Here is a 24,979-nt window from a genome sequence, read left to right on the forward strand (position 1 = left end):
TTATATTTGAACACCAGATGCACATGTTGTAGATCCACTGGAACTGAGAGAAGGAGCTTGCTGTGAAATGCCCAACACCTTATTACCTCTGCCCATGGCTCTGGCTTGCCTGTCATCTAAGACCCTCCTGGTACAGGACCTAGTACAGGACCCTCCTAGTACAGCCACTACTTCAGCTCTACAGTCTGTGAGAACTCTCAGCATCTCTTCAGTTCCTGTATTGTGTATCCAGCAACATTTCTTTTTGTTGTATGTTGAAGTCCAAAGGCCTTGGGAAATAACCACGTGTTGCTCAGTTTTGCCGGTTTGTACATCAGTGAAACAGGTGGGATGTGTCACAACTTTAACCAGAGAAAGGAAGGTCTGCCACTTAATGTGGGGCACCATACTGGAAAAAGAGGATGGGTTTGTGGTGAACAGAATAATGCACTGTCTCCTGAAAGCCTCAAAGCATTTCATAAAATGAGAGCAATGTCCTAATGCCTTATTTACACATATGGATACTGAGACAAGTAAAGGTAGTTACCCAGCAAACCTGTAACTGGATGCATTTTATTCCTAATTTTAGGATAGAGTTTCAGCCATTGGGTCCTTTCATGAAATCATAGAATCATAGAATTGATTGGGTTGGAAAAGACCTCCGAGATCATCGAGTCCAACCCTTGGTCCAACTCTAGTCCATTTACTAGATCATGGCACTCAGAGCCACGTCCAATCTGCATTTAAAAATCTCCAGGGATGGTGAATCCACCACCTCTCTGGGCAGCCCATTCCAATGCCTGATTACTCTCTCTGGAAAGAATTTTTTTCTGATATCCAACTTAAATTTCCCCTAGAATAAATATGTAGATATCTCAAGCATACCCTCCAAAAGGGCTTTAATTTTAATTAGTCTGAATCAACGGGAAAGTAAAAAGTATCACAAGAGAAATTAGGGTGGATTCCTTAGCTTCATGTTCTCTTCTGAGGGGGTGGTGTTTTCTCACTAAATCCCTGTGGTACAGGCTGAGTGTCTTTCATGTCTGACTGCAAATAACAGCCAGGCTGTACAAGAAACATGACAGACAAGAAGTCAATTTCCAGTGGCCTGTGCTGATGATTCTTTATAATGCTCCCACCTTGGACTTCATTGTAAGGATAGAGTCATGTGAATGAAGTACATAGGTTTCTCAGCAGCTGGTTAATGCTGAAATAAAATGTTGTCCTGGGACACATGGAACTTTATATTATTAGGAAGTGTAAAATACTTATCTTATGCCTGTCTCCTGGCCACATGGATTTTTCTCCTGTGATTTGTCATGAGCTGATAGAAATCTGAACACTCAAAGGTAACACTTCTATTGTGAATAATGGATGAGAAGATTATCTGCCTTCAATCCCAGCATGTGGAAAGGAGAGGTGTTCAATGTTCAGGCTGAATGAAACCTGGTTCTCTTCTCAGTCTGTTCTAACTTGATTTTAGATCACTGCTAATATGCTTTGCATAGGGACATTCAGATACTCTGGATCTATCAGTCTAGTTCTGCTCTTACTGAAAGCAATTGCAGAACTGGATTTTAAGGGAACAGTAGGGTGATGCCCAGCAGAATGGTATCTGTCAGAGTTTCCCCATGTCTGAATTGGCTTTACCTATTTGTTATATTTTCCTGTTACCTACAGTATCTGTTTTAGATTTAGTGAAGGGCAATTTTAGGGACATGGGAACCATATATTGATTATTTCTGTAAGTTACTAGAAACAGTATGAATTACTGATTTTAAATGTATGTTCTTCCTGTAACTCCTGCTGAAGGAATCAGTGAATGATAAAGTGCTACTCTGACGTGTGAGCAGTCTTGATTGTTTAAGTGAGGATAGCTGCCAAAGTCTTCTCAGTATAACTCACCTTGCCCTCTGATACAGTTAGTGCTGCTGCCTGTTGTTGCTACACTGCATGTTTCCTTTTCTCAGCTGGATGAGTCATTTAGTGTCTTTCACCCTATAGTTTTTCTTCATGTCTCTTCCAGCTTCCCTCTCGCCTCTGTATCTGCACCTGTATGTGCTGTTTAGTAGTGCACCTTAAGAAGGATTTTCGTATCAGAAGGTGGGGGTGTGTAAGTGCACACACATGCTCATCTATACAGGTAAGCCCTTACCTACCTTTTCTTTTTTGAATGATTGTGTGCACAAATAAGCCTTGTACGGGACTGGGAATTTTGCAGAGGATTTTAGCAATGCCACAAAGAGGATTGATGTTCCTTTGTTCTAGGTAATGTCTTTCCATTTAGAGCTGTTTGTCTGTGAAGCTAATGCACAGATTTCTTCCAGACCATCATGGCTGTCTCAGATAGCAGTAAGTCAGCTTGGGATAATTGAAAACATTGCTACTATTTTAGGGGAACAGTATCACATCCATGCTACCAGTCATTGAAGCTCTGAAATGTCATGTTTGTAAAAAATAGTGCATATTTCATGTTTAGGTGAAAATAATAGTGACATTAATTGAACTGCTTTGCCCTTTCTCCAAATTTAGATTGATTATAAACCCTTTAATTGTCATAGGAGCACATTTCAGCTCTCAGTGTTAGAGATTCTTTCTGCATGATTTGTGTTTTTGAGGACTTAGTGAACATCTTTCAGTTTGATGATTATTGAGCACAGGCATGTGGTAGGCTCAGAAAGTACAGCCTTGGGGATTTTTAGCTTACGTTTTTATCTTTTTGAGGGCTGGAGAGAAATGGAAAGCAGGCCAAATCTGTTAGCAAGCACTGGCTGAGTTCCTAAGCTACATCATCTTTAAATACTAGTATTTAAAACACAAACATCAAACACAAGTACTTGTGTCACAGCTGCTCAGTCTGTGAGCCTTTTTTTTTAGCATGCTATTCTTTTTTTTGTGGTACTTACTCCCTGTATTGTTGCATCAAGAGGTAAACCAACATGTATTGTGATACAAGATTTTGAAGTCTAAATACTTAAAAGGAAAGTGAGCTCAAAGCAAGCTGCTCTGTACTGTGATAGCTGAGCAGAGCCAGCCTTGGCTTTGGATTAAAGCCCAGGTTTTGTACGAGTGTTTTTAGTGGTGTATTTAAACCCGATTTAGGGATTTTTCTAATTTCCACTTACCGTGCAGATTTGCAATGGATTGTGACAGATGCTTTGGGTGTTTTGTTGTTTCTGAGCTTTTTTTTTTTGCTTAATGTGGACTTCATTGGCATAATTTTCTCCAAGCTTCAAGCTAGGTGGTGATTGCAGTAGCACTTAGACTGGTCTTGCCTTGTCTGTGTTTAGTCTTATCCTCCTGGTTTTTTATCTCCATTTTTTTTCAGGCTGTAGTCTACTATAGATAAGGAATACCTTTCATTACTCCCAGAGCTTTAGCCAACATGGAAAATAAAGGCTCAGCATACTGCCATGTGCATTTAGCCTTGTCTTATGTTTGTTGTACAGCAGAGAGGCTAAGTGGAATAAAATCTTCCAAACTTGCATTCTCTTGGGTTTCATCCTTATGCCACTTACATCTTTATTCAGATATTGACTGTTTTAAAAAAGCAAAAGCTCAATTTTTTCCAAATGATGTTCCCTGGTGTGGTTGATCAGGCTGCCTCAAGTCTCTAGAAATGATCACAAAAGCTGCTTTTGTTGATTCTGATGGGTTCCCATTCTAGAGCTGTAATATCCTGCACTTAGGTGTAGAGTACTTAGTTATCACACTCACTGAAGTAATTTTTTATCACTCAGAAATTTTGTCTCCAGCTTATCCATGACTACACATTAACCACATATATATTCTAGAACTTGTAATTCAGCTGCTTGTAACCATTTGGCAGAGGAATGTGCAGTTACCAGGTATGACAATTTCTAGGTGTGACTTTTCTTCCAAAATACAGTGTGGTTTCCTTGACAATGCTGGGCACTGTAGAGCAGCAGAGGTCTTTCCTGGTAGGCACAATTAGCTTTCTGAAAGCAATCAGATTGGAAATGAGAGGAGAGAGTGGAATGGGGTTAGACTTCAAACCCTACAGATAAATTGTTTTAAGTGTAATTTGTATATACTATGTGTGGAGAAGAGAGGGAACAGAATGCAAAGTACTGTACTTGATGGAACACAAGGAGTGAGCCCAAGTCAGTTTGAACCAGTGCAAGAGTCGTAATGCAAGAACATGGACTGAAACACAGGAGTGAAGACAAAGCTGTTGAGGGTTGTTTGGAGCCCCTTTTGGCCCCATTTTCTACCAGGCATAACTTCACTGTAACATCTTAGTGCAGCAATGTTCCCTTCTAAACTAAATCCTGGGAAATGTCTCCTCAGAGAACTTAGCAGTTGCTCAAGTAGAAGAGAGATTTCACAAGCACACTTGGTATTATCAAAATGCATTGAGATACAACAATTGCTGTTGAAATTCCCCTTCCATCCCATGTGTTGCTTCTCCAAGCAAGAGATGGAAAACTCTGAGATGAGAAAAATGTGCTGTTCATGCATTCTAGACAGCTTATACAGAGGAAATATGCACTTTACTCACTTTGCTGTGGGATCATGAGAGTTCAAGTGTTGGTTGCCTCTTCATCAGTTTGTTATTTTTCTCAGAGCTAAGCTAAGAAGAATTAGGTCTGACTAAGTAGTCAGAAATAAGCCCTCAAAGCAAAGTTCCTCAAAAGGTTCTCCCTGAAATTCTGAGGGAATTATCTTCCTTTTGTCTTGCAATTGCAGTTTCAGAGCTAGAAGTGGGAGCCCCAGGTAACAGCAAGGAAAGCATAACTCTGACTATTATGATTTTTATGTGATCTTAAAACCAAATAATTTTAATGCTGCCAGCAGTTGTGCCATGGTGTTACCAAAGGTTGAGGTTAAATGAAATAAACTGAGCAAGAACACTCCGGAGGCACTCCTGACTCCAGACGTGTTTTTATTAATCTAAAATACCTCCTGATCTGCAAGTACACTGAAAATCTTGCTGGTTGCTTCCGTCTGAGAACTTGTTTTGTACACAAGTTCTCCCTTTGCACAAAGTCAGCAACACGGGATTTTTCATTGCTACTGTAATCAGTCCTAAACAGAAAGTAGGGGGCTTGGTTATGGGATTTGTGAATTATCAAATACTATGATGGTGTAAGCACAAGAAGCATTTGTGTGAAATGATCTCTTTTAGACAGAACCTGTCACATCAGGGTGGGCTGAGCCAAGGGAGCATTATTGCAGGCTGGAGGATGTAACCTATAACTAACCTTCTGATTAAATAGATACCTTGAAATACCCCTTGAGAGTATTTCCAACACTGGGATCAGCGTTTTTCATTGCTGTTTATGAAGATAATTTATTAAATACTACATTTCAGCATTGATGAATTCATATAATCCCCTTAATCATCTTTCTCTTACTTGTAAATTACATCAGGGAAATCATCACTAGTGATTTCAGACAGCCCATAAAGGTAGGATTGTAGCACAGGTAGGATGCTTGTATGCAAGAAATCATAGAATCATTTAGGTTGGAAAAAACCTCTAAGGTCATCAAGTCCAATTGTTAACCCAGCACTGCCATATTCACCACTAAACCATGTCCCCAAATGTCATATTCACATGTTTTTTGAACATTTGATTCTACCACTTCCCTGAGCAGCTTGTTCCAATGCCTGACTACCCCTTCAGTGAAGAAATTTTTGTGGATATCTAGTCTAAACCTTCCTTGGAGCAACTGTGACTCCATCATACTAGTACCTAGTTTAAATATGTCCTTGCCAACTCCAATATTTTTCATTGTTCTGCCTGCTGAAACAATAATAAAAATATGACCTCCCTAATTAGTCCTTTACTGAAAATAGCAATCATAGCGTCCCTTAAAGCACAACAATATGATGCATGACCTTCATTTGCACACACTGATACAGCTTGTTTCCTAGGCCTCTGATTGAATCCTTATGAGGAAGAAAAGAGAGTAATTATTTGATTGGCATATTCAGAGAATCACCCTGTTATTGTAAGATCATATGTTTTTAAATAAATGTCTGGATCTATGAGACATTCTTTTAATTATATAGATATGTCTCTCTGTGTGAGTATGTGTATTTTTTTATATACATAATTTAAATTTGTGATGTGTTGAGGAGATGAAAATTAGGCTATCACACTGCCTGTCCTCATCTCCCTTCATAGTCATTTAACTTACTGGTCAATTCCAGGTGAACACAACAAAAGTGAAAGATTATCAGAATGTATCAAATTCTTGTAAATGCCAAGAAAATATATTGAGGATACCATTATAGAAGAAAAATCTACATGGAGTACATGGCTCTTACAGATACCCCCACTGCAGCCATCACATCCAACAGACCATGAACTTTCTCGAACATGAAGGTGAGCCAACCTCAAAGTTCTTAGGAAACAAAGTTTTTTTATTGTGGGGCATATGGGGGCATCTATGTAATTACAGATCTCATGTCATAATTGTCTCATAGCATTAAGCCAGACATTTGCAAATATATGATGGATTTGATGGATTTCATTCCCCTCAGCTATTAGAGCCACCTCCATCACAGAGCATCCTCTGCTTACTTGAAACCTAATACTGCAAACGACAAGGCTGTGGCAATTCACATAATTTAAATACTTAGGTAATGAGGTTGCCCTCAGCAGAAACACTGTATTTTAGCTGCACTACGAGCTGTTAGTAAAATCCTTCTTGGTATGTTTTTCTCATGGTTCAAAGAGCTTAGATAGCCTAACTCCTATCAGCTCTTCTCTCAATCTTCTAAAATCCCCCAGTGAAACCCTTCCTTTCTTCTTTTCCCTCACTGATCTCAGAAAGAAGCATTATCCATGCTCAGTAGCTAGTTAGCAGGGTGATAAATGACTTGACAGGATAAGCTTTCTCAAGACATGGCATAAATGGAGTAAGCCTTTGTTCTGAGGAAATCCCAATCCCTCCAAAAAGCAGCTCATCATCTACCCCCCTGACCATTCTGTAGTCTTGTATCATGCACCATTCTCACATAGCCCAAAGCCTGCAATTTTCATAGCAGAATAAGTGAATTGAGAAATATAACAAAATTTGACTTTCTGATTCATTTAAAAATCCCAACAGGATTTGCTAGATCGGCAACAGGCAACACACGCTGTTCCCCATAAGTACATGCAGCCATAAAAGAAACATCATTTTCTCTCTCCTGTTTTCTTCAAACTCCCACTTCCCTTGCAATAGATGTTTTTTGGGAACCTAGAACTGGAGAACACACTAATGCCTTGTATCCCTGCACCTGTTTTTTCATTCACTGACACAAGAGCTACCAGGTGTCAGCAGCTTTGCATAGAGGTTCTTTGCATATCTGTAACACTAATACTATGAAAGCATCCAGATTTATAGTCATGAGAAGTATTCTGCATATTCTAAAACATTGGTGCCTCCACATGTGTCCTGCTTTGAGTTCACTTGACTGTTTTGTGCTAGAGAGATTTATTTTTTAGTTTTGTTTCAGGGCTAAGACTGCCCTATAAATACAAATATGGGGTCATTTTGTTCTTTGTTTCACAGAACTCTTTTGGCACTTGTCTACTTACAAAGGAAAACTGCTGATTTGAAAATACCAATGTCAGACCATTACATGGTATACTGTGGTCCTCTGTTAACATTTTCCTCTCCTTCTGTTAATGGATAGATGTCAACTGTCCTTATTCCTTACTAAGAGAATGGCTGTGCCGAACCAGGATGAACAGCAGTAAAACATCTGCCTGCATTTCTCTACCCTCTCCTTCTACTCTTGTGTCCCCCAAGACTTAGGTCAGTGCCCTGCCAGGCTCCCAGTTCCCTTTTCCTGCAATTTAGCCCCCTATGACAGAGCATGTGCAGTTTGGCACCTCGTCCCAGTCATCTGCTGCCTTTCTCAGCAGATCCTGCATTCAGCCCATTGTCTTTTTCCCTTTCTCTGGATGAGGATTTTTCCACCCTTAAACCTTGCAGCCCACCCACATAAAATTGATTGTCCCTGTACAGCACTGTCATTACCCAGCCATGGGTCAGGCATAGCAAGATTCGTGAGATCCTTTATTCTGCTTCCATGTCAGGACAAGGAGGTCATGTGTTGGGCATTGGTACTGCATGTGTACTGTACAGCTGGGTGGCCAGAGTGTTAAGAAGATTGTCACTTTATGGAATTAATTGGAATTCATTTCTGTGGTTTCTCAAATCACTTAGGTCATGAGGTCACTTGATCTGTTCAGCCTAGAGAAGAGGAGACTGAGGAGAGAACTCATTGCACTCTATAACTTCCTCATGAGGGAAAGAGGAGGGGCAGGCACTGATCTCTTCTCTGTGGTGACCAGTGACAGGACCCAAGTGAATGGCCCAAAGCTGTGTCAGGGAAGGTTTGGGTTGAACATTAGAAAAAGGTTCTTCCCCCAAAGGGTGGTTGGGAACTGGAACAGGCTCCCGAGGGAAGTGGTCACAGCACCAAACCTGCCAAAGTTCAAGAAGCATTTGGTTGATACTGTCAGGCACGTGGTGTGACTCTTGGGGATGGTCCTGTGCAGGGCTAAGGGTTGGACTGGATGATCCTTGTTAGTCCCCTCCAACTCAGCATATTCTGTGATTCTGTATAACAAAGACCACAAAATTTGTCAATGTGAGTTTAGTAAAGGGTATATTTTAAGCAAAACTATAGCTTTGAATTCTGGATTTAAAATGATGGAGAGTCTACTGTTTTACTTAATAAATCATTCAAATAACTAATTATGCTGTATTATAAAAAAGGTTAAAAAAACACCAAACAACAAAGATGCTTTATTTTCAGTCAGAGTTTGTCCAACTTCAGCTTCCAGCCATAGCATCTGGTTAGGGTTTTGCCTGCCAGGCACTGGATGTCTTCTCTCTGTGTATATATGCACACAGCAAACTCAAGTTACCTGCTCATAATTTAGCATAATATAAGGCACACTTTAAATTATACCAAGCACAGCAAAGTGAGATACCTCTCTTATTTTTTTTAAGCCTGCAAGAGAGCTGAGGTGATGTAAACTCTCTCCTTAAACATGGATGGTGCTGTGATGAAACCACAGTGAAATTGTAGTCTTTCATTAGCTATTTAAAAACAAATATAGCATTAACTGTTGTTGAAGGGATATTTTCCTCCAGCTGTTTTGCACTGGGTTTGGGTACTGTATAAACATTACCTGCTGTGATTTACATAAACAGTCAAACACCACCCTTAAGGAGTAGAAACATACACGTCTTCAGTGGAAATGTTTATATTCTCACATATGTAATCACTCGTGTTTGTACCACAGTAATATCTAAAGCTCCGTGGTGGGCTGCTGACCCTAATGAAAGTATTTATTAGGGAACCTCAGGGACAGCCTGCCTGGACATGCTCAAGGGCAGAATGAGCTCCTTCCTCACGTGACACGACACCAGCCACTCCTGAGTATCCAGGTGGCTCCTGATTTGCAGGTGTGAGAAGGCACGGCCAGCAGCTCTGCTCGGAGCTGCGCTCTTAGGCTCGCTGAAGAGCAGGACAGCAGAGCCAAGGGCAGCTGAGAAGCAGCCTGTGAAAACAATATGGGCAGGCTCTGGCAGGTGCATGACACAACGGAGGTCCCTGGCCCCAAAGTATGAGAACCACAACTTCCATTCTGAGAAGATTTGTACATAGACTTCACACTTGGCACTACAAACTCTTTTTAATTTGATTAGATGTGCTCTCTGCCCTGAAGTTAAGAATATGTGTTCAGTGTGCAGGGACAATGTTCTAAGTGCAAATCATCTCTGGATGAAGAAAGCAGTTTTTCTTCAGCATAGTTGTGTTTCAGGGCTGGGAGGGATATTTAGATTCCCAGAGCAGAAAACAACTGGTGAAAGGCTAATGCACAGAAAATACACTGCTTATGTATTTTGTGATTTCTTTTCTTAGCACAGCCTCTATCATCAAGCAGTTTACTTAGTGTCATGATAATGGCTTTCAAAACTGGGGGGAAAAAAGTCTTAAAGTCACTATATTGCTGTTCACAGCCTGGAGTTAATTATCTGTATGGCAGTGTGCGTTCTAAGAAAGCTTTTTGGCAGGTGAAGTGACTGTGTGTCTACAGTTAAGACTTTTTACATATAATTCAAGTAAAGAAAGAAACATTTGTGAGGAGTACAGAACATAAACAGCTAAATCCTGCTTTTTAAAGCCTTGAGGTAGTAACATGCATCTGGTGATCAAATCCCATGCACTGTCATTACTTGGACTGCAGTTTCAATTGGTATTGATTTTATGCCCATTAACTTTGGGGTGGCCAAGCTGCAAAACCAAACAAACCTTGTGTTCAGTAATCTCATGTACAAATCTATAGATTTCCTGAATAATAGCCATTGTGAAAATACAGGCAGCTCCTCTATTCCCTCTGTTGCAGTAGCATTAGGGTATCCAAGTATCTCAATCATGACAACCATCTTTACTTTGCAAAATACCAGTTCATACACAGAGACATTTGCCTTGATTGAGTATTAGGCATGCCTATGGCACATGTCACTACCAAAGTACAAATCAAGTATTTCTGGTTTGGGTGAGTATAAATCAGCTTTTCCATATGGTCATAAGCTGCTAAACAGTAATATATGTTATTAGTTATTTACTTAAATGCATTTGTAACTCAAAGCCTATACTTGTTCAGTTTTGAATGGCCATTAGGAAATATTCCAAACATTTCTTGATTTAATGCTAACTAAAAATATCTTATCCTCAGATTACACAGTGGGATGTCAAAGGTGAGAATATTTGTCCTGAACATCCGACATGAATCCCCGTTCCTTATGTATGACCTGGGTCCTGCGGAAAGTACAATTCCTTTCTTGCCCTCTGCAGAATAAGTTCCCTCAGCTTTCTTAGATCACTTCTAGGTGGCTTAAATGCAGCAATTTTTTGGTTTTGACTGAAATCTGCTGATAACCAGTGAAAAATCTCAATCTTTTATATGTTAAAGTGTTTTACTTATCTAAAAAAAAAGTCTGAATAACTTTGACATTTGAGAAATTCTAGGATTTGGGAGGGGGGAAGGGAAGCTGTATTTCAAAACCAGAAAAACAGTTCAGGAAATTCCAGTCAGCTCCACTCCTTGGGCCTGTGAGTCTACTTTAATTAGCGCTTCCACTGGCCAGATTGTTGTTAAAAACGTAGTTCTAGAGAACTCGATGAGTAATGTCAAAAATGTTGATACATCAGGATTTGAGAACAAAACCAGCTTAAATGGAAGAACATGTTAATTAGATATTGAGACGTTCAGGAATAAACCCTTTACTGAGAAACCTGAAACTTGTATCAGGTACTTTGCCTTCACTAAAATATTTACATTGAAAGACTTCACCAAATTACATATTTTTTCCTAATCAGAGTTTACTTCATTGTAACAGTTGACAAACAAGAAGTTACAATCTTGACTGGTGTTTAAAAGCCTCACGAATCCTTCCTTTAAAAGGTTAACTTAAAATACAGAAAATGGGCCACTTTATTCTCTCTTGGTAGTTCTGCAATAAAAGGTTGATTGTTCAAGCAGCAGCATTCAATTATTTTGTTTCTGATGCTATCTACATGTAAAAAAATCTAGCTAGGCTCAGCTGGTCCCTGTAGGCTTTTCAGTTCTAGCCTTCAGCACAAGGATGAAAAACAAAAAAATCAGAGCTTCGCAATTAACATTCAAAATGTCAAGTATTATGTTGTCAAGTTAAAGACTGAAATTTGCTTCCAGGAGTATCAGATATAGAAAAGCTTCTGGAGTGTTTACCCGTTTTTAGTGAAACTCATTCTTCGAACATGTTTGCCAGAGAAAAATATGCTACTGGGGAAGTCAGAGTGGCAGCCAGTGTTCAGAGAAGTTGTCCACAAATGTAGCCCTCCAGTTCTTGTTGAATTAGTTGTGATACTAGAACTCTATAACAGACATTGAAAACTTACGCTGTATTAATATAGTTGAAACAGAAAACAAATGGTTCCCTATCTGTGTTTTTGTTTTATTTTTTTTCCCCCACAGGACCTGGGATGCTCAAACGATAGATATGCAGACCAAAAGCAATGAAATTTATTGCGCTGATTGTGATGGCTGAAAGAAAAACAACACTGACCTCCAAAAGTTTAGGGAGCAAAATACATATAGAGTTTTAGAAGTATTCATCAAAACTGAAACCACTGAGAAATAGCCTGAAAACATGGTGAGAATATACATCTAGTGTAAAATAAATCAGCTCTCGAAGGGAAAGTGATGTGAATGACCCAAACCATTTTGAAATTAGTGTTAATTTTGCTAGTGGCATGAACCTTAGCCCCACATTTACTCACTTTTGCTTACTTATTTTGTAGGTGGGAAACTGAAAAGACAGGAGTCTTTCAGAGGAGAAAATCAATGCTGTTACAATGGATCCTCACAAACAGCAATGGGGGCATGGCAGAGCAGCTCTGACATTGGAAGTTTGGCAGTGCTGAACAATCAGATAAAGCACTTTTTACTTGCAAGCCAGTTGAAGCAAGCCTCTAAGCAGACCAGTGCACAGGTATGTTCTGTTCCTTGAAAATCTCAACTCTTATTTAAGAGAAGAGGATAAAATAGGAACACAACCAACACAGAAATGCAGGTAACTTCACAAAAAAATTCTGGGTTTACAAGAAAGTGTAAAATTCTTTGATCATGATTGAGAAGTTTGTTAAATGGTTTGTGTGTGTACTTTGGTAGTGGTCTTTTTTTTTCTCCTCACCAAAAAACACATACAATCTATAATCACGCTGAGTGTCTGTCATCTCGTCCTGATGACCTGCAGTTGATATTTGCAAAACTCTGCCACATTTCTTCTACCATCTTAAATAAAAAAGTCCCCAGTGCCTATGAGCATGTGGAGACTGCACAGAGCCTGAGCCAAGACATATATTCCAAGAAGCCCATGGAGCCTGTGCTGTGACACACACTGTGAGTGGAAACACAATCATGCACAAGAACCTTTGGGTAATTCATGTTTCCTGTATTTCTGGGAGAAACTCTGCCATCTTCCTCCTCCCTTCCCAGCTGATTCACTCCCCTGCTGAAAGGTAATACCACAAAATCCATCCTTTGTTATCCAGTAGGAGAGCAGCAATAAACAATTCAAGAACAATAGCCACCACACATATGGAAAACACTTCATTTTTACTGAGCTGCCACTTGCAGATCCTTTGCTAATGAGAATTCCTGAATGCTGAAAACAGTTATAACCTGCTTGCTTGTTGTTGAAACCCCATACTTTTTGTGGAACAGAAGATCCCTCTAGAAGCTCTTAAATCACTCGGAAATGTTTGGGTTTGTTTTTTTTAAAGAAGACACTAGCTTGGAGAAGTACTACAAAAATATAGGTTAACGAACAGCTCAACAGTGTCAGGTAATAGACCAATAATGACCTCATCCTTTACATTTTCAGTGACTTTCGTGGCTGTTAAAAAGTCTTTTGCATTGTGCAGCCTCTTCGTTATTTGGCAGCACCCAGCAGAATGCCCATTTCCAGCTCTGAGAGAGCTGCGTTATCTCCTACACTCTTGCTCCCTGCCCGCGGCACTTCGTGGTGGTTCCTTTCCCAGCGATGACCGATGGAAGCCAGTGGGGACAACAGCCCGCAGCACCCACGTTTGCTGCCCGTGGGGCTGAGGGTCAGTCTGGAGGGGCGGCGACGGCAGGTGGCAGAGGCTGGACCCCCACGCCGTGCTCACCCCTGAGGCTGTGCCATAGAGCACGGGTGGCACAGCTCGGCTCCTCGGCTGCGCTGCAAGCAGGCGGGATCCCAAGTGCATGAAAGACTGGAGGTCCGGAGATGATTTGAAGAGGGGACCCGCGCTGAGTGCATTCCCCAGCCCTGGGGTCCGCCCCGGGGCAGCGGCGGGAGGGCTGGGCGGTGTCCTGGGCGGGCGGCACCGCAGCGGACCCGCCTCCCCGCCCGGGGCCGAGCGCCGAGCACCCTCCTCCTCCCACGCGGCGCCGAGGCGGGGGCTGCCCGAAGCGGCTCTGGGGCCGCACAAAGCGGCGAGCGGCGGTGCCTTTCCCGCCCGGGCCAGGCGCGGGGCAGCCCCGCCGAGCCCGCCATGGAGCCGCCCGCGCCGCCCCAGGAGCAGCCGCCACGCCCGCGCTCGCACACGGTCACCACCACCAGCAGCTCCTTCACCGCCAACCTGTCGGCCAGCTCCAGCACCCTCGCCTACGACAGGGAGTTCCTGCGCACCGTGCCCGGGCTCCTCATGGTGGTCGAGATCGTGAGTGACCCCGGGCCGGGGCGGGGGGCGCGGCGTGGCCATGGCGTGGAATTGTGGTGTGCCCCCTCTAGCATCACCCGCTGCGGGTGCGGAACGGCCGTGCCCGCAGGTGAAGCGCTGGGGAAGGACGAGCCTGTGGAAGGAAGCAAGAGGGCACGAAACCTCCCGCCTGGAAACTATCGACAAATGGAAAAGTAACACAGGGCACACGCGGTCTGTTCGCTCTCCCACAACTGCGGTGTCATCGCCTCCCGCCAGAGAACGATGAGTTTTGACTGATTTTTGCAGACTTTTCTGTAGTCACATTGGTTGTGTATGCATCGCATTTTATAGCGTACACATAATCATGATGTGAGAGTTAATTAGACAACTTATCTTCCTTTTCTAGATCAATAAAAACAATTTTCGTATGCTCTTGGTGGTTAGATACACCTGTGCAGAGCAGGAGACGAACTACCATCTTTTGCGTAGGGTAGTGGCTTTATGTTTTCCTGATACTTCTCCGTAAGGTGTAACTGGGTGTGCAGAGGGCCAGGCAGTGCAGGGTTCAGTCACTTGCCTTAGTGGTGGGTGGTGAACAGCACAATGCTGGGATCCCTCTGCAGGCCTGTGTGCCCTCAGTGTGTTAAGCAACAGATACTCAGTGTCTCCTCCTAAAAATAATGTATTCAATTCTACTCATCTACACTATTAATAATTAAGGGTCTTAAAGGGCTGGTTGCCTCAACTAACATTTTTCGTTTCCTGTGTGATGTTTCTGCTGTGTTGGTGTTGGAAGGATTAAGTTATCTGACCACATTAATTTTCAAGGCTTGAAAACACTGTGCTTCACCAGAGCAGTGGAATGGCTGTTGGTTTTGCTGACTTCAAAGTTAAAATAACCAAGCAAAGCTTCAGGCTGATGTGCAGTGTAAGACCTCTGGCAGGAACAATGCCATTGGAGAGAGGATGCACATTGAGATGCCAGCTTGCTGTGTGGGCAAATAGTGGTTAGGCTGTGAAGTCAGAGCCTGCTACCAGCTGGTACCTTGTCGTTGGGACCTCCGTCAGTCTGGTAGATAGGTGATTGCAGGCTTGTTTTGATTGTGAAATAGAGGAGATGCTTCACTGTCAAAGTTGTGATAGATCTGTGAATAAACAAGTCTGAAAGAACAGCTACTTTCTTTTCCACTCCTTTTCAATTAGCAATTACAACAGTTATGAACCTTTCCTGTACTTTATCTGAAGAGTGATCCCACTGTAGATTGTTAGAGAAGTGCCCAAGGCTTTTCCCAAGCCCTGCTGGAATGTCATGTATTTATCCTGGCTGCAAATATTGAATGAGCTGCACTCACATTGAGGTACATGGCCAGAGGGCATGGACAGGTTCTTGCTTATTCTTTGTTGGAAAAATTGCTTTCTAGTTTGTGTTGACAGGTTTTGTTGTGCAGCTTACCTTTCTAAACAGTGATGATGTGTTTTTAGGGAAATTTTGTTTCCTGTGAGCCATTCCTAATTCCTGAAAGAATTATAACATTATTCTTTCAGCCACCATAATGAGATGCTTGAGCTCATTGACATTTAGAGTCAGCTTTGATTTAAGTTTCATAAGTACTTGAGAACATATTTACCAACTTCAAAAGAATCAACACTACCTGGTTTGGAAGCCAGTGTAGAGTTGTGTCTGACCACTGTGAAGGTGGTCAGTTCCAGCCCTCAAAGAAGGTAACAGAAGTTTCTAAATGTAGATTAACTTTTAGTGGTTTGTGATTATGTATTTCAGAGAATGGAGGACCATTCTAATGCAAAGTTGAAAGCAGTAAGGTATATCCTTCAGAAGTAGAGTATTGATAAATAGTGCCTTTGGAAAAATATTTCTGGTTCTTAACTCCACTTATTTTAAAGAAGCTATTGTAGCTGTTCTTCTGTGAAATGAAAAGAAAAGAAAAACATTAATGAATACTCTGATATGGAACTACTGGAAAAAACCCAGTTATTAAAATCAGTTAGTGAGTTTATGTGTATTTGTGTATGTATATGTTTGGCATTCGTTTTATGGTCAAATGTTTTCCACCAGTTCTCTATGTTCTTTTTTTTTCTGTCAGAAAATGTACTTTAACAGAGCATTACACAAGATCTCTATTTCAAAATTGGCTGTGCATATTCAGCAGTAATGGAGTTATGTACCCTAAGTCTCCCTGTTTGGATTGTTGTGGCTTGTTGGCATAGATTGGGCCTTCAGGATATTTCTGACCCTCAGTACTGATCCCTCAGCTCACAGCATGGTCCTTCTGCTAAGTATTTACAAATCTGCAAATGAGACCAAGCCATGTGTTGGAAAGAGGACTGGTTTTAGTAATACCTGTTATCATTGCAGCTACTCCTCTGCCAGACCCCATGTTCATTAGGATACCATGTCAAAGCTAAGCTCAGGGTGTTAAACAACAGTGCTGAATGTTCGGAGTATGTGCTGTGGGGCTGTGTAAATATTTGATTTTTGCCACTGTCAGTCAGCAATGTGCATGCATCAAGAGGAGTGCAGTCTTTTAGTCTCCTGGCTCTGAGACTGGAACTCTTTTCTCTGTGTAGGCAGAGGGCAAATTTGTGTTATTCTTTGACCAAAGAAAATGGAAAAGCTGAAAGTTACCATATAGATGAAATCTTTCAGTCCCTTAAATGAAGGACTTTGACCAGGTTTTGCTTCTAATTCCCTAATTTGGGTGCTATGAAGATGAGTTAACTGCTGCATGGATTTCCACGTGTGCTTGTAACCAGCCTACACTTGCACTGAGACTGTGGTTTAATGGCACAGTAAACTCACCTTAACAGCTCCTAGACAGAGATTCTTTATAATGCTGCAAAACACTGGTCTACTATTTACTCAGTCTGCTGTTTCCAATTTGTTCAAAATGAGTTAGCTTTATAAAGACAACTTTTATGATGGCTCAGGTATTATCTGTCCTTTATGTAGCTGCTTTAGAGCAGCATAAATCTGGGATGAGGTTGACTGTGCATATTGAGCAGTAATAGTCATGTACCCAAACCTAGTTCGGCTCAATTCTCTAATGCTGCTTGTCTGGCGCTGCACATCGCAGTGTGAGTGAGCACAGAGGTGCAGCCTGCAGTGTGGGCTAAATTGCCTGGTGCTGACAGGTCTCCATTGACTTCTGCGTCTGCCTCCATGATCAGAGCAGGTGCAAGGTTTCCTGCCACTTGCTGGGAAAGACCCAGGGTCATTTTATTTCAGTGCAAAGAGTGAAATAGAAAATGCCACTGGATTTCTGAGAGAGGCCTTTGGGAACTGACATAAAAACGCAACTTGGGTGCATGAGGGCTTGTCCAAAACACTTATATACAGAAGTAGTGATGCTTGATGGACAAGGCAGGGGCTTCTGACTCTGGAAACTTAGATTCACTGGCCTTGGCTATCCAGTGACTACTGAAAATTTATTCATCTGCATCTCTCTAACTTCTCTGAATGTCTTATCCATTTATAGAATATGGATACAAGTCTTTGTAAGGCACGTTGAGAGCTGTTGGTATAAAGTAATGTGTAAGACAAAAGTGGTGTTACAGAAAGTCTTTAAATGTGTTGTCAGTCACTTGAGTTGACACTGCAGTAAAAATGTGTGATTTAGCTTAATGGATACTTATTCCTACAATGTAACACCCCAACAACCTCCCCCCCAGAGGATTTATCCTTTCAAAGGAAACAAGTATAGCGATTTCCAGAAGTGTCTTCTTGAATGTTTCTTTTCTGTACCATAATGACCCAGAAAAACTATGTTTATCTTCCTCAGACTTTTAAGGCCAAGATAAATGATGGCTAGTGATATCTTCTCAGAACTTTAAATCAGCTTCTCAAGTCAAGGATTATGGATCACTTTGGGGAGGTGAAGAGTTTTGCGGTTACTATGGATGTAGTTATAAAAAATATTTACTTTCTAGCATGATAACATTGATTCCTTCAGATGGTTGCTTCACCAGTGAGTTGCTAGATGCAGTCTCATAAAACTTGCACTATTAATTTTAAGGTGTGTGATGGCTATTTGACCTTGACAATAACAAATACTTTCATCACTGAAAAGTTTGGAAAGTTGTGTGAGTGAGATCTTGTGATGGTGTCAATTTTAGTAAATTGTAATTATAGTTGGATTTCTTTATGCTATTCCATGCAGATTATTCGAGTGACATGCCCAGAATAAGATAGGTACTGGAAGTAGAAGACTGATAGGAGGTTATTTACTTCATTAGCACCGCATAAAATTGCAGTTCAAATTTGTTTCTGGACAATAAAAATAATTTTGATCATTGTTTCATTATTCTTCAAATGCAACACCTTTGTTTAATTCATAAAGGAAGTCTTGTTGAATTTATTTATTCTAGTATAGTGGTAAGCCTCAGAATATTAAAGAGATATTGAAAGTTATGTCAGATTGAAGATACTGAGGTTACCAAAACCAGAACAACTGAACATGCTTCCTCCCTTTTTTTTTTCCTGAGATGCATGAGAATCACCTACAGATATTGGAATTTTGAATTAAGTTAGCAATAAAATCATATAAATGTTAAGAAAAACAGAAGTAATGCAGTGGGAGCATCTACTGTGTAAAAGTTAAAAGACAAAAATTGTGCTTAAAGCTCTCCTTGCATTTAGTTGCATGCCCTCTCTGACTGCAGGTCAAAGTTTGTATAGATCCTATCCTTCACTCTCACCCCCAGTTGTTGGAATAGCCCTCAGAAACACAGAAGTAGTTCCATAAAGGCCCTTTTCTCACCTGAGTAGCAGCAGGGCTTTCTCTTCTTTCAGGAACAGTAGACATTTTTTCTTTTTTTCTTCTTATAATGCAATTTTTATTCCAGTTACAGTGTCTCTGCTTGCAGGTAATTGACAACACCAAGGCACCTTCTAACATGGTGAACAAGTGCTTTGCCTAGAGGAGGCACATACAAGCATGATCTTAAAATTTTTCACTTTGAATTACTGAGTGGAAAAACCCAGATCCTATACCAGTCAGTCATTTCATCCAGTAGCTTCATCTTCCTGTGCATGAATAAGGAAACATACAATTTAAGTCTCAGCTTTCTCGTTTCCTCTTGGTCAGACAAAACTCTCAATGAGGTCAGGTTTCAATTCTGCCCTTTTTAGGTGCTGTTGTTCTGCTGCTAATCCTCAGTGTAACTGTCCTTAGTATGGTGAATATACACCTATATGATTTCCGTCTTTCTCTAGGATCATATAGTTATCTAATGTTCTGTTACCTTAAAGGTCTTTGGTTTCCTGGACAAGATCAGGGTGTTTGCTTGGGAAGAGAGAACTTGTGCCTCCGGTTTGAGAGGCACAAGGAAACAGAACCTTTGGAAAGTGTTCCAAGTGATGATAGAAACAGTCTTAGGGCTGACGTGGTAGGAGGGTGAAAATGCCTCTTAAACTGAATGCAGATATTTTACAAAAGGTCAAAAATGCAAAATATTCTCAAGACGTCAAGGTTAAGGTACAATACGTATGAAATGTCATTATCTCTTCATGGGAAGAATGCTTTAAAGTCATACTTAAACATTAACTTTGTTCTCAGGTGGATAGTGAATATAATAAAAATCGTTCTCCCTCACCCCTCCCAAACTCTAGAAAACAATTCTTTTTAATTTCTTTTTTTTATTTCCTTTTTTTTTTTGCCTACAAAATTTCTTATGCACATGGAGCTAATTTTAAAATATTTTCCTGGGCTTCAGTAGCCTGTTTCTTCATGATGGTGAAATGTGCAGCCCTCCTGTTAATCCTAATGGAATAGGTGGATCTTCCTAGGTGGTTAGCTTTAGCATGAGGCTGTGTCTGGGTGTGTGTCAGGAGGATAAATGCTGAGGCTAAAACCATCATGATCTGAGGACAAAGGTCGGTGACATAGTTGCAAAGAGACTGGGACTGCATCCCCAAAAACTGCCTTTTTCCAGATATGCCCCTGGAGTCCCATACCCTCTGGGTAAGTGTTGTGAAGGCAGTGATATTCCCAGATATGCAAATAATGGAGATACTTGATGCTGAGTTTTGCCCTAAAATGAATTAAAATCCTGGATTTGTCTGTGTCCCTTTTCTTTGTGATTGTTCATTTGTTATTTGGATTGGTTTGGTTTTTTCTCCCATAGTGTTATATTCTTTTTTTTCCTCTTTCCACACTGGGATTCCTGCTTTCTTTTTGGAATGATTTATTACACACTCTTAAGACCTCAGATTAGAGGATCTTAAAGTACTGTGTGTCTGCCTTAAAAAAACTTGTTTCCTGTGTGATGTATGATGAAGTGGTATATTTGCTGGCAGTGTGGTAAGAATGTGACTGGGGAAAGGATACAGACAGAAAATGACTGTGGATCACACAGGATTCTTGCGAAATCATAAATGGCCCCCAGGTTCCTGAGTCTATTAATAAAATGCTCCTTCTACAGCAAGCAGATGCTTTTCCTCCCTGCCCTAGGATGCTGGGAACACTCCTGTGTACCTGGGGAGCCTGCTGATGTGTGTGTTCCATGCTGTGTTCTCAACCAACTGTGCAGCAGCAAGAGGAAGGGTTAGAGCAGCAGTGGCTCAAGAGTTCTTAAAAATTGAATTCTCAAAACCATGAAAAATTTCTCTTGGGGACTCTGAACCCTTCAGGATGTAAAGTGTAAACGAGTTGTTCTTGTTTGCTGAATGCTTTCTCACTCAGCCTGCTGTTCTTTCCTGTTCCCTCCTGGGAGTAACAGTACCCTATATTTAGTTTTTGATGGTCATATATATATATACACACACACACACACACACACACATATATCTATATATATATGTATACACATATATATATGTGCTCACACACACGCATGCGCGCATACACATGTACATTTATATCTATATATACAGGGTTTTACCTTCATTTTTATTTTGGATAAAGTACATCTTGTAACATGTGATATTTCTGCACTTGTTCTTTCAATTCCAGTAAAAGAACAGAAAGTGTATCCTTGCAGAGAAGACCTAGCCCTCTTCTCTAGGGTCAAATAGCAAATGGATTTTAGCATCTATCAGACCTTTGGCAAGGTAGTTCTCTTCAAGTGGCCTGAACCAGTTCCCATGGAAGCTGCTGGCACTGATTCACCTGCTTCTGAAAGGACCAGATCAGGTATAAGACTGGTAAGACTCCAGTGAAGGAGGAACTAAGAAGAGAATCAAACCACTGCTTCCAGTAGGAGCTGGGTTCTGTCCAAGGAAAGTTTGGTTTTTAGCTTATGGTAATGAACTTCAAGAGACCAAGTTCTTTGTTCTACCTGCATTTATACTATATCCAAGCTGTGCCAGATCACTGCACAGGCTTGGATCAGTCTTGGTTGACTGCACTTTTGCCAAGTTAGAGCACAATACTGAGTGTTTGCACTGACCCGTGTTGCAAGGTATGAGTGTGCAGATGATACTGATGCAACCACAAAACCAGTTTCAACAAATTGGTGTCATTAGAGGCATGCTGCCCCAGCAGTTTGTTCTGGACAACTGCAATCCTTCTGGTCTGATATGAAATGCACTAAAATTAGAACTGAGATGAACTAAGTAAGCATCATCTTCATCAGTAAGGTGTCAGTCTCTAGATATATTGTAAACTAGTTATGAAGGATAAATATATGGAAAAAAACCTACGTAGGACCCTGGAAAGAGTCCATGAGGGGAAAGCAAACACTCTGATCATACTCTGGTAATTGCTTCTTGTGTTTAGCTGGTGGCCTAATGTCCACAGCTTGAAAGGAAATCTGTCAGGAACCTCTGCTTCATGCACAAAACCAGGACTGGTTTGTATCATGTTTAAATGTGGTTGCTATGTCCAGGCCTAGATTTAAATATATTCAAGGTGACACCATTTTGCACAGATCCATTTATTTAGCCTGGAAGTTATAAAGCCACTAACAGGCTCCCTTCTACTTTTTTTTTTCCATGTGTGTGTATAGTGATTACGTGACAGGGTCCTTTAATATATATTTTGGCATATGTTCTGTGCATTCAACAAGAATGCTATTCCCAAGACTGCAGCTCCTATGGCAGGCAGTACTTGAATGTGACACTGCAGTTTTGAGAGAAGTGTGAGAAACCATGTGTGAAACATAAAAACGGAGACAGGGTGTTGCAGACAGCCATGGTAGGGCAGACTGACAAGGATCAGGTGAGGAGAGGGTGAACCTGTGGTGGATGTTTGTTACTCATGCTGTAGATCAGAAAGCATAAATCCATGCGCAGTTGTTCTTTACAGGCTCAGGGCACAACTGTGGGGAGGATGGTGGTATTACTCAATCCTTCCTTAGTGGGGAAAAAAACCCCAAACATTGAAAAATGGCAGCGTTTGCATTGATTAGGTTGTAGTTTAATTTTTAAACTGATGTACCTGGCTACCAGTAACCTCATTTGCTGTTTCATAGAGCTTGAGTGGGTATAGGCATGTACAAAACCATTAAAAAACTTTCTTACAGCTGAAGGTCTTGGAAATTAAAAAACACCAGAATTATATTCACCCTGGCATTGTTGGTTTGGTATTGAATTGTGTGCAGACAATGGAATCCAGTCAAAACCTGCGTGATCATGTTATTTTTGTCAAGAGACTTCTGTCATGGTCATTGCACAGAACAGTTTTTCTGGGAGTGATTGGGTTATTGTGCATACAGCATTGGAGGAAGTCATGTTGTGAGTAAGGAAGGGGATTATTCAAACAGAAAGGATGGTCTCCTGGCTAATTGCTTCCTTGGAAAATTTGATTTTTATCTTCTGCTTGCACCACAGTATTCCTCTGAGATCCTAGATAAGGCAAGTAAGCCTCACATTTTTTTGTGTTCAATTTTACTCCTTGTTTTCTGAATTCCCATCTTTGGGTCTGAAATGTAAAGGAATAGATTGTTTGCAGTATGGCTGAAAGTCAGTAGGAGCTATATTCCAGAAACAAAAGGCAGTGCCATATTTAGTGCTCTGGGAAGAGTTTTCCAGTGAAATTTGGCAAGAATTGGTTTTTGACCTTGATTTTAGTGCACTGTCTGTAAAATTGGAACACCATACTACTTTATCTCACTGAGACGTGTTCAGCAGTTTATGACTTGACCTGAGAGATAATTCAGACACTGCAATGATTTTAAAGAGGCCGAGCAGATACAAAGCTCTGAATTCATCTCTGCAGGCCACATGAATAAACAAGGAGAAAGCAAAATAGGGGGAGGCATTAGTTCTGAGGAGACTCTCCCTTCTGTTGCTGCATGCAGGTGGTGGCATGGAGAAGGAGAAAGTGTGTGGAGGAGAAAGTATGTGGTCACATATTTACAGACTCTACCATAATGTGTACCTAACTAATGAGAGAATTAAGATGTGTGAAGAACTCATTTCCAGCAGGGTTTCATACTTAACTGCAAGTATTTCAACGTGTTTGTGTCTGTGTCTCTTTTGTCCATTCTTCTGCCTCTTTGTCCCAAGTCCTAATTTTCCATCTCTCTTCTGTGGTGGGTTTGTTTTCTGCCATTCCCCTTCCTTGTCCCTGCCCCCTGTTCCTTCAGGCCTTCTTGCCCAGCAGCTCAGGGTAACTTGCCCAAGGCCTGCTTTGCATGATTGTCATCCAGTCTACTCCTCTTCAGACTTGACAGAGAAAATCAACAACAGAAGATTCAACTCAGCTCGTACGATAAGAATTTGTCAAAATGCAGTGTTAAGTGAGGAGGCGTGAGGCAACTGAAAGAACAGGCTCTGCTCAGTATGAAGCATCCATCTTTAACAATTTCATGAAGACGTAGATGGACAAAACCACCAAAAAAATTTTTTTGGAACAGTATTAGAAATACTGATAGTGATACAATAGGAGGTTGTTGGTGAGTATTGTGACGTGTTTGATTCTTGCATTTCTGGAAGATGTTTTTTTAAAACATAAAGCTCAGCCACAGGCATAAAGCAGGTTGGACAGAACTGGGTTTTGTGAGACCTACCTCGATCTGGTGACGCCCTCAATGAAAAAATTTTAGAAAAATGCTGAAAAACTCTTCAATCTATTCAGGATGCATGGAAAAGCAGGGTCTCTGTCAGGATTTCTGATTGATGCTTTGAAGCCTCACTCTTTGCATAAGCCATTTTCCTTGGACTGTGCAATACAGTAGCAACAATTTTTGTGGATTGCCAGTTGACCTTCCAAAGTGAAAATATTTCTCCTTCCCTGTGCTGTTACCAAGATATACAGAGGATAAATGGATATATTATTAGTGTTCTTTTTATTTCTCCTAATGCATAGGAATGAGCTTGGATGCCAAATAAAATACATACTGGACAGAAAGACAGTAGTCGTTGGGGAAACTACTATATGTATTTTTTGAAAACCACAATCCTTATTTTACTCTTTTGAGTACATTCTTGCATTACTGGGACTTTACTTTCCTCTTGCACGTGGCCTTTTAAATTTATGACCTACTTGAAGAGATGGCTCCTCTCGTGGTGTGTTTTCTGTTTGGAATATGAACATCCATGTGAAGATGCATAAAACTAATCTTGAACATATGGCACAGGCCTATGGTACTATTATTGAATGGCAAAAGTTGCCATGATACAATAAACAGCTTTTTATGTCACGGGGTACAATTTCATTGTTTCATTTGATATATTTAAAGAATTTTCCCTGTTTAACTTCTCAGCAAAAATGTTAGGAATCTTAGCCAGGAGAATAAGGTTTCCAAACATTTTGTTCAGACTGGGGATTTCCTTCCAGACTTTGGCAATCATGAAACGTGACCAGACACTTGTACAAAGAACTTGACATT

General features: G+C 40.9%; 1 protein-coding gene across 4 annotated transcripts in view; it reads left to right on the forward strand.

Moving 5' to 3' along the window:
• The first annotated feature begins 1,990 nt into the window (after positions 1 to 1,990).
• Positions 1,991 to 24,979, forward strand: part of CMTM8 (CKLF like MARVEL transmembrane domain containing 8) — a 47,642-nt gene continuing 24,653 nt past the window's right edge. The window contains exons 1-2 of one of the 4 annotated variants that reach the window (XM_071560205.1): positions 1,991 to 2,122; positions 12,302 to 12,492. In XM_071560205.1, the coding sequence (XP_071416306.1) occupies positions 2,107 to 2,122; positions 12,302 to 12,492 (207 nt within the window). In that variant the 5' untranslated portion in view covers positions 1,991 to 2,106. Of the gene's footprint in view, positions 2,123 to 2,293; positions 2,332 to 6,293; positions 6,333 to 12,301; positions 12,493 to 13,916; positions 14,210 to 24,979 lie in introns of those variants that run through there. The other 3 variants (XM_071560204.1, XM_071560203.1, XM_071560206.1) reach the window with 3 other exon arrangements.

Source organism: Pithys albifrons, chromosome 7 (assembly GCF_047495875.1).
Source record: "Pithys albifrons albifrons isolate INPA30051 chromosome 7, PitAlb_v1, whole genome shotgun sequence".
NCBI classification, from domain to species: Eukaryota; Metazoa; Chordata; class Aves; order Passeriformes; family Thamnophilidae; genus Pithys; species Pithys albifrons.